The sequence below is a fragment of the Scylla paramamosain genome, chromosome 26 (genome assembly GCF_035594125.1).
Source record: "Scylla paramamosain isolate STU-SP2022 chromosome 26, ASM3559412v1, whole genome shotgun sequence".
Lineage (NCBI taxonomy): Eukaryota > Metazoa > Arthropoda > Malacostraca > Decapoda > Portunidae > Scylla > Scylla paramamosain.
Genome location: NC_087176.1, coordinates 8,187,501 through 8,197,273, shown reverse-complemented (window position 1 = coordinate 8,197,273; position 9,773 = coordinate 8,187,501). Strand labels below are relative to the sequence as shown.

The following is a 9,773-nucleotide window of genomic DNA, read 5'->3' as shown; positions in this document are numbered from 1 at the left end:
CCCTCCCCAGCCAAGCCAGCCCCCACCAGAACCCCTTTCTGGTTTGGGGGGGCTTGGCTTCCCGCGACACAGGAGTCTCTTCCAGGGGACCGCGCCCCCGTCTGGACGGAGGGTCAAAAAAGTTGGTGTGGGTGAGCGGCTCAATAACAGGAAAGACAGCGTGGAGGATGTGCGGGGGGCGGGGGACGGGAGGAGGAGAGGGTGACCCCGGCGGGTGGTCCCCGGGCAGGTGCAGGGCGGGGAGCACGGGCAAGAGGTGGTCCGCCGCCCGTCAGTTGCCTGGCTGGCCCCACAGTGAACACACGGCGGCACAGCGCGCCGCGTCCAGGAGATTTTGACGCCCACTCGGTAGTGAGAGTGTGAGTGCCTGTCGGCCGCCGCGCCGCGCACATGTCCGCCCCAGTGTAGTGCCCCGCGCCTCGGCATCATGCCCAGTGCCTTCGACCTCTTCGGACCGTTCGAAAACTCGCTCCGGAGTTACCACAAGCCGCAGTGGCGGGGGCGGCCGTGCCCCCACGGCATCCACGTCCCCGAGCAGTGCACCTGCGACACCCACCATGAGTGTCAGCGCCCGCACTGCGCCAACGATGTGCCCCTCGACCCTCTATGCCGCCTCACCAATGGCATGCCCTTCGGCCCCATGGTGTCCATCACCGACATGTCCTCGCCCTCACACAAGTGCCACTCCAATGGCTGCGGCCCCGCTGCGGCCACCTCACCCACCTCGCCCACGGCGCCCACCAAGTCCCCGAGCACCTGCTCCGTGGTGGACCGCCTCTACTCCACCCGCACGCACGCCTCCGCCGCTAAGATGCGGCCCAGCTGCTCCACAGCACGCGGCGACGCGGGGGATGACGCCCCCAGCGAGGGCAAGGCGGGGGGCGCCTCATCTCGCAGTTGATCGGCGACCAGGCCGTGAGCGGCCACGACCGCACGCGTCGCGACGGCGCTTCGCCCTCCCCCACCAGGCGGGCGCAGAGCACCGGGGGCGGCGCGCCCAGGCCTCCCCGTCAGCGCCCACCGAGCTCCTGCCGATGCAGCTCAACCCGCCGCGCCGCTCGGCATCCTCGCACGCCGCCGTCAAGACCGTCAAGACCACCGCCAGGCGCGTGAGGAACAGCGAGAGTGACGCCTCCTCCAGCGAGCTGTCCTCCTCCCCTGACACCTCGCCCTCCTCCACGCCTGCCACCACGCCCGCCACTACGCCCGCCACCACGCCCTCGGTCACGCCCGCCACCACGCCTTCCGTCACGCCGAGGAAGCACCTGTCACCAAAGAACAGCGGCAACCAGCTGCTGCCCACCAAGAAGGCCGCGGCCAAGAAGGCTGCCGCGAAGAAGGTTGCCAAGTCCACGCCCGGGCGGCCCTCGGCGGTGTTCTGCGGTGGGCGCGGCACCACGCGTCCCGCGCCTCTCAACAAGAGCGCCAGCGATGGCGTGGAGAGGCAGCGCAATAAGGCGGCACAACGTGCGGCCAAGGCGCGGGGGCTGCCGCCCCCTAGGATTGAGCAGCAGGGGGAGTTGCAGGAGATGGCGGAAGGACACCTGAGGGACAGGGTGGCGCGCGTGTCCTCAGACTCGCGGGTGGACGAGCTGCTGGCCCAGGCCTTCATGGCGCTGGAGACCCTCACGCCCGAACACACGGGCGGGGGCGCCGTGCCCCACGAGCGGCCCACCAGCCCCTCATCGCCCCAGCACGCTCACGACCACCTGCGTCGCTTAGCCATCGCCCACGCCCGCAAGGAGAACGGCAAGAGCTACAAGGACCTCACGCACATCCTGCAGGAGAAGATGGAGGAGCTGGACGAGGCCATGGTGAGTATGGCGCACAGGCGGCGTGCCCCGCGGGGGATCAAGGGGCGAGGCGGGGAATTTGTAGTAAAACTGTTGCGTCAATGCGTCAAAAACTAGCCTGTTCATTAGCCTTGTTGTTGTTGTTGCTGTTGTCGTCGTCATCGTCGTCGTCGTTGTTGTTGTTGTTGTTGTTGTTGTTGTTGTTGTTGTTGTTGCTGTTGTTGTTATTGTCATTGTTGTTATTGTCGTTGTTGTTTACTTTTATCACTGCCATCATTACTATTATCACCACGAAGTGTTTGACGCAAGCAATACAGAAAGAGTAAAACACACACACACACACACACACACACACACACACACACACACACACACACACACACACACACACACACACACACACACACACACACACACACACACAGGCACTGCGGGGGCACCAGCTGGAGCCCTGCCATGCCCCGGGGGTGAGGCAGGGCCGCGTCCTTCCATGCACCCACTCGCTCCCCTGCTAAGGTCACCCTGGCGGAGTGGGCATCGGGACTGGAGTGGGAGAAAGGGACGTGTTGGAGTAGGCAGAGAGATGAGTGGGCTGAGGAGTGTGTGTGTGTGTGTGTGTGTGTGTGTGTGTGTGTGTGTGTGTGTGTGTGTGTGTGTGTGTGTGTGTGTGTGTGTGTGTGTGTGCGTGCGCGCCACTTGACATGCCCCTGGTCGTCTCTCCCGCCTCTGCTTCGCCTTCTAATCATGTGTTTTGAAGTTCTTGTTGTCTGCCTGCACGTCGGCCCTTCAGGAGGAGGAGGAGGAGGAGAACGTATGTGTATGTGTGTATGTGTGTGTGCGTGTATGTGTATGTGCGTGTGTGAGGTAAGATTATAGAGTTGTAAGACAGGTGTGATGGAGGAAGGAAAGGAGGAGGAGGAGGAGGGAGGAGAGGAGTGAGAAATGAGAGAAGGAAGGAGAAATAGGAAGAAGTAGGAATCATGCAAGCAAACAAGGAAGGAAGTAAGGAAGGGAAAGAGATGGAGATAAAGGAAGGTAGGGAGAGAGAGGGAGGGAGAGGGAGAGGGAGAGTGAGTCAGCCAGGGCCTCACCTCCTTTAACCTTGAACTGAGTAAGTGGTGTATCTCCCTCTCCCTGCCTCTCCCTGCTTCTCCCCGCCTCTCCCTGCTTCTCCTTTCCTATCCCTCCCTCTTCCTACCTCTCCCTGACTCCGTCCCTCCCTGTCTTTCCGTCTCTCCCTGCCTCTCCCTGCTGCCCTACCCCTCCCTGCCTCTTCCAGCCTCTTCCCTGCCTTTCCCTGGCTCTCCCTACCTCTTTCCTGCTTCTCCCTGCCTCTTCCTGCCTCCCTGCCTCTCCTTGTCTCCCTACCTCTTCCTGTCTCTTCTCCCAGTCTTCCTGCCTTTCCCTGTCTCCCTACCTCTCCCTGCCTCTTCCAGCCTCTTTCTCCTGCCTTTTCCTGCCTCTCTCTCTCTCTCTCTCTCTCTCTCTCTCTCTCTCTCTCTCTCTCTCTCTCTCTCTCTCTCTCTCTCTCTCTCTCTCTCTCTCTCTCTCCCTGCCTTTCCCAGCCCTCTCTCTTGCCTCTCTTCCTTTACATGCTTTCAATCCTCTCTCTCTCTCTCTCTCTCTCTCTCTCTCTCTCTCTCTCTCTCTCTCTCTCTCTCTCTCTCTCTCTCTCTCTCTCTCTCTCTCTCTCTCTCTCTCTGAATGGAAATATTGATATGCTTAGAAAAATGAAACGAAAACAACGATACGGCTTATTTATGTATTTTATCCCTTGATAAGAGAAGGCATTGTTATTACCCGTGCAGTGAACCAATTAAGTTGCCTGTTGCTTCATTACGGCCACGCCCACCTGTGTCCGTGAGGTGGGCGGTGGGTGGTGGACGGTGCATGAGACGTGAGTTTGATTTGAACGTTGTGCTTCTTCCACTTAGCCTGTTTGTTTGATTTGTGTGTATTTGTGTTGCTCGTTGTTGTTGTTGTTGTTGTTGTTGTTGTTGTTGTTGTTGTTGTTCTTGTTGTTGTTGTTATTATTGTTAATTTATATTGGTGTTGCTTTCTTCTTCTTCTTCTTCTTCTTCTTCTTCTTCTTCTTCTTCTTCTTCTTCTTCTTCTTCTTCTTCTTCTTCTTCTTCTTTATTTATCCATATCTGTTTACCTTTCATTGCTTCTGCTTTCTACTTCTTTTTCTTTTTTTCTTGTCTATTTGTTTATGTTCTTATTCTTGTTTTTTCCCTTTCTTTTTTTCTTCTTATTTTGTATTTATATTTATTTAATTATTTATTTTTTGCTGTTATTCTTTTCAAATTTTGTTTTGTGCCCTTTTTTCCATTGCATCCATCTCTCTCTCTCTCTCTCTCTCTCTCTCTCTCTCTCTCTCTCTCTCTCTCTCTCTCTCTCTCTCTCTCTCTCTCTCTCTCTCTCTCTCTCTCTCTCTCTCTCTCTCTCCTCATCCACTTCTCTAATTTTCACACTTATCTACTCCACACTAACCTATTAATCCACACACACACACACACACACACACACACACACACACACACACACACACACACACACACACACACACACACACACACACACACACACACAAAGGGCGTTAAGGTAATGGTGTTTTAGTGAATGGTAGTCTTTATGGCGTTGAGAGAGTGAGTGAGAGAGAGAGGGATAGGGAGAGATGAAAGAGGGAGATGAAGGAAGAGGAGGAGGAGGAGGAGGGGAGGGGAAATGATAAGAGAGGCTGTTGAAACGGTTTGAGAGAGAGAGAGAGAGAGAGAGAGAGAGAGAGAGAGAGAGAGAGAGAGAGAGAGAGAGAGAGAGAGAGAGAGAGAGAGAGAGGCCGATAACGAAAAGGAACCAATAGAGAGAGAGAAAAAAAAAACAGGAAATCTGTGAGAGAGAGAGGGAGAGGAAAGGGAGAGAGAGGGAGAGGGGGAGAGAGAGGGAGGGAGAGGGAGAGGTAAAGTATGGACTATTGTAGGTGTCAGTGGGTGATTTGGGTGAGTGGTGTGAGGGGGGAGAGGGGGAACGGGGAGGGGGAGAGTGGCGGTAGAGGAGGAGGGAGGGGAGGGTTAAGGAAGAGCAGAGTTATGGGGGAGGGAGAGGAGGGGGTGCTAAAGAGAAGGGTGTGGTTTGGATGAGAGAGAGAGAGAGAGAGAGAGAGAGAGAGAGAGAGAGAGAGAGAGAGAGAGAGAGAGAGAGAGAGAGAGAATTGTAGTTGATGAAATAACACCTACTACTACTACTACTACTACTACTACTACTACTACTACTACTACTACTACTACTACTACACACACACACACACACACACACACACACACACACACACACACACACACACACACTCACACTTGTACTCATTAATAAACATAAAAGAAAAACGATAGGGGGTAGACAGACAGACAAAACAGACAGACAGACAGACAGACAGGGAGAAAGGTGACGATGGAAGGATACAAGGATGTGGAGAGAGAGAGAGAGAGAGAGAGAGAGAGAGAGAGAGAGAGAGAGAGAGAGAGAGAGAGAGAGAGAGAGAGAGAGAGATTAGGAAGTTTAGATTATATTTGTAATAATTAGAAAGTTGAATAAAGGAGAGACAAGGAAGTGAAGGAAGAGATAAGGATTGAGATATAGACGAGACACAAAGGATAAGAGTAAGAGAGAGAAAAAAATAGAAGAAAATAGAAAAAATATATATATATAGAACTGTAGAAATGATAAAACTAGAAAAGGAAATGAAGGAAATGCAGAAATACAATAACGATAAGGATAAGAAAGGATAGGACAAAAAAAAAAGAGAGAGAAAATAGAAGAAAAGATAAAAAAACTACAAAACTGAGAGATGTGACTTGCTAATGGCTTTAATGGGGGTGATGGGTGGTGATGGGAGGGAGGTGGGGGGTATGGGTGAGTGATGGGGGGTATTATAAAGTGTATTGGGGAGGTTTAGAATGAATGAAGATGAAGAAGAGGAAGAAGAAGAAGAGGAGTAGGAGGAGGAGGAAATAAAAATGATATCAATAGAGGAATTGAAGAAAAGAGAAGATGATGAGTGATAGGGAGTAGGAATGAAAGAGAAGAGGAAGAGGAGAATCAGTAAAGAAGGAGGAAGAGAAAGAAGAGGAGGAGGAGGAGGAGGAGGAGGAGGAGGAGGACTTATAATCTACTATAGGAATTTTTATTAACATTCACGGGACACAGAATCCTCTCTCTCTCTCTCTCTCTCTCTCTCTCTCTCTCTCTCTCTCTCTCTCTCTCTCTCTCTCTCTCTCTCTCTCTCTCTCTCTCTCTCTCTCTCTCTCTCCCCATTTCAACCTATCAAAACATACCTGAAGAGAGAGAGAGAGAGAGAGAGAGAGAGAGAGAGAGAGAGAGAGAGAGAGAGAGAGAGAGAGAGAGAGCAATTTGCAATATCAATGATTCATCAGGTCGTTTTATGTACTGCCTTCCTCCCCCCACCCCTCTCTCTCTCTCTCTCTCTCTCTCTCTCTCTCTCTCTCTCTCTCTCTCTCTCTCTCTCTCTCTCTCTCTCTCTCTCTCTCTCTCTCTCTCTCTCTCTCTCTCTCTCTCTCTTACTTTAGCTTTTTGGTTCATGTGTGGGTGAACCGGCTGCCTCTAGCCACACACACACACACACACACACACACACACACACACACACACACACACACACACACACACACACACACACACACACACACACACACACACACACACACACACACACACACACACACACACACTTATAATCAACATTGCACGTGTCTTTTGTATCACGCCCACACCACGCCCACACCACGCCCGTGTTATCCACCTATCCACCCACCCACTCACTCACCAATCGCCCATCCACTCTAGTTTCACCTACACCCACATCCACCCACGCCCATATCCTCCACACTCCGCCCATAATACCACGCCCACCACCACCACCACCACAACCACTACTACTACTATTATTACCTTTATTGAAAACTATACTACTACTACTTCTACTGTGTGTGTGTGTGTGTGTGTGTGTGTGTGTGTGTGTGTGTGTGTGTGTGTGTGTGTGTGTGTGTGTGTGTGTGAATTTAATTTCGTCTACCTGGTCAACGAGAACAGGTGGAAGAGACATCCTCGGAATATGGATAAGGAGGAGGAGGAGGAGGAGGAGGAGGAGGAGGAGGAGGAGGAGGAGGATTTGGGGGAAGGAATGGGAGAAGAGAAACAAGAACAATAGCAGAAGGAGGAGGAGGAGAGGAGAGGAGAGGAGAGGAGAGGAGAGGAGAGGAGAGGAGAGGAGGAAGAAAAGGAGGGAGGGAGGAGGAGGAGGAAGGGAAGGAGCTCGAGAATAAGGACAAGAACAAGAAGTAGGAGGAGGAAGAAGAAGAAAAGGAGGAGAAAGAAGAAAAGGAGGAATAAATATGAAAAAAAACAAAAAAAATGAATGAAATGAAGAGAGAAAATAAAATAAATAAGAAAAAAGGGAGATTTAGAAGAAAGGGAGGAAACAGAAAGAGTAGAAGAGGAGGAAAGGAGGAGGTGGCGGTAACGGAGGAAAGGGAGAGACAGTTGAAAGGGTGGAAAAGGCAAATTTGGAGAGAGAGGGAGAGGAAGGGAGAGAGGGAGGGAGGGAGACAGGGAGAGGGAGGGAGAGAACTGTATATGGGGAAGTAATGGATGGGATTTGTGTAGGTAAGATGACCCGAGGGAGAGGAGGAGGAGGAGGAGGAGGAGGAGGAGGAGGAGGAGGAGGAGGAGGAGGAGGAGGAGAAAAATAGGAAAGGAAAGAACATTTAGTATCGGTACTGGAGGAAAGGGAGGGGCATTTCTTCTTCCTCCTCCTCCTCCTCCTCCTCCTCCTCCTCCTCCTCCTCCTCCTCCTCCTCCTCCTCCTCCTCCTCCTCCTCACGTTATTTTTTTTTCGTCTGTTTTTTTTCTTTTTGATTCCTCATATTCTCATTTTTATTTCCTCTTATTCATCATTCCTTATTTTCTCCTTTCTTATTCACGTTTATCTCTTACTTCCATTTGTTTGCTTTTTTATTTCTACTAATTTCGTTTTCTTTTTTGTGTCTTCAACCTCTCTCTCTCTCTCTCTCTCTCTCTCTCTCTCTCTCTCTCTCTCTCTCTCTCTCTCTCTCTCTCTCTCTCTCTCTCTCTCTCTCTCTCTCTCTCTCTCTCTCTCAATATCTGGAATGTTGTTTTGACGGAAGGGAGAGAGGGAGAGTGAGAGTGATAGGGAGAGGGAGAAGGAGAGGAAGAGGGGGAGGGGGATGAGAAGGAATGATGGAGACAGGAATTCATCGTAAGGCTGAGAGAGAGAGAGAGAGAGAGAGAGAGAGAGAGAGAGAGAGAGAGAGAGAGGTGATTATTGAACATAGATGAAAGTAAACGAAGGAAGAACAGACGTGATTGAATGAGAGAGAGAGAGAGAGAGAGAGAGAGAGAGAGAGAGAGAGAGAGAGAGAGAGAGAGAGAGAGAGAGAGAGAGAGACTTCTCCCACACATTCTTCTCTCCCTCTTAAAAAAAAAGTTCCTTCTGTGCCTTCTTCTCCTCCTCCTCCTCCTCCTCCTCCTCCTCCTCCTCCTCCTCCTCCTCCTCCTCCTCCTCCTCCTCCTTTCTCTTTTCTCACTTTACTTTTCTGTCTTCCTTCGCCTCTTATTTTTCCAATATTCACATTCCTCCTCCTCCTCCTCCTCCTCCTCCTCCTCCTCCTCCTCCTCCTCCTCCTCCTCCTCCTCCTCCTCCTCCTCCTCCTCCTCCTCCTCCTCCTCCTCCATTTTTGTATTTCATTTGACACTTGGTTAGAAGGATGAGGAAGTTACGCAAGAGAGAGAGAGAGAGAGAGAGAGAGAGAGAGAGAGAGAGAGAGAGAGAGAGAGAGAGAGAGCCATTGTTCCTTTTACTTGCTTTACTTACTGGTTATTCATGGGAGGTAATGCTCTCTCTCTCTCTCTCTCTCTCTCTCTCTCTCTCTCTCTCTCTCTCTCTCTCTCTCTCTCTCTCTCTCTCTCTCTTAGTTGTTTTGTCTTCAAGAATTTTAGAATTTAGTAAAAAAAGACCTTGGCAAATGTTATATAAATATGTATGTTTTTTTTTGCATTCTTCAACTGCTATAGCTTTGTTTATACTACTACTACTACTACTACTACTACTACTACTACTACTACTACTACTACTACTACTACTACTACTACTACTACTACTACTACTGTTAATTTCTATTATTTCCTCTTCTCCCTTCCCTTTCTTTTATTTCCATCTCTTTTAATCTTTTTTTGCTATTTCTCTTTTTCTTTCTCTGTTTTCTCTTCTTTTCCTTGTTTTCTTTACTACTATTACTACTACTACTACTACTACTACTACTACTACTACTACTACTACTACTACTACTACTACTACTACTACTACTTTTATTATTCACATTTTGGTGGGGAAAGAATTTTTGAAGTAGAGGAAAATAAAGGAATTTCATTTTGTGGCGGGATACGAACTGGTAACTGCTTAAATCTGTCTTGGTGGTGGTGGTGGTGGTGGCGGTGGTGTTGGTGTTGGTGTCTTTAGTTGTAGGCAATGTTTTTGTCTTTGTGTCTCCTAGTTGTTGTTGTTGTTGTTGTTGTTGTTGTTGTTGCTGTTGTTGTTTTGGCGTTTTAGATGTCATTGTTTGTCGCTTTTTTGTTGTATTTCTTGTTTTCGTCTTTCAAGTTTGCTGTGTTTGTTGTATATCTTGTGTTTTGTCCTCTTGTTTTAGTTTATCGTTTTGTTTTGTTACTTAAGGTGGCGTGTTGTCGTCTGAGTTGGTTGTTTTTGTCGTTTTGTCACTTCAATTGGCGTTATGTCGTTTTTGCTGCATTTCTCATTCGCATCGTCATTTCTGCTGTTGTTTTTATCGTTTTTTTTTCCGGCAAATTAGTGCACGGTGATAGTTTGTGCACTCGTTCGCTGGACCAAAGTTTTCATCACGTTCATTTTTCTGTTTGCCCAGTTCGTTG

General features: G+C 49.9%; 1 protein-coding gene across 3 annotated transcripts in view; it reads left to right on the top strand.

Moving 5' to 3' along the window:
* The first annotated feature begins 264 nt into the window (after nt 1-264).
* The window catches only part of LOC135113680 (unconventional myosin-XVIIIa-like), a 189,535-nt gene continuing 180,026 nt past the window's right edge, over nt 265-9,773 (top strand). For 2 of the 3 annotated variants that reach the window (XM_064029147.1, XM_064029145.1), the window contains exon 1: nt 267-1,814. In XM_064029147.1, coding sequence (XP_063885217.1) covers nt 558-1,814 — 1,257 coding nt within the window. In that variant the 5' untranslated portion in view covers nt 267-557. Of the gene's footprint in view, nt 1,815-9,773 lie in introns of all 3 variants that reach the window. The other variant, XM_064029146.1, reaches the window with a different exon arrangement.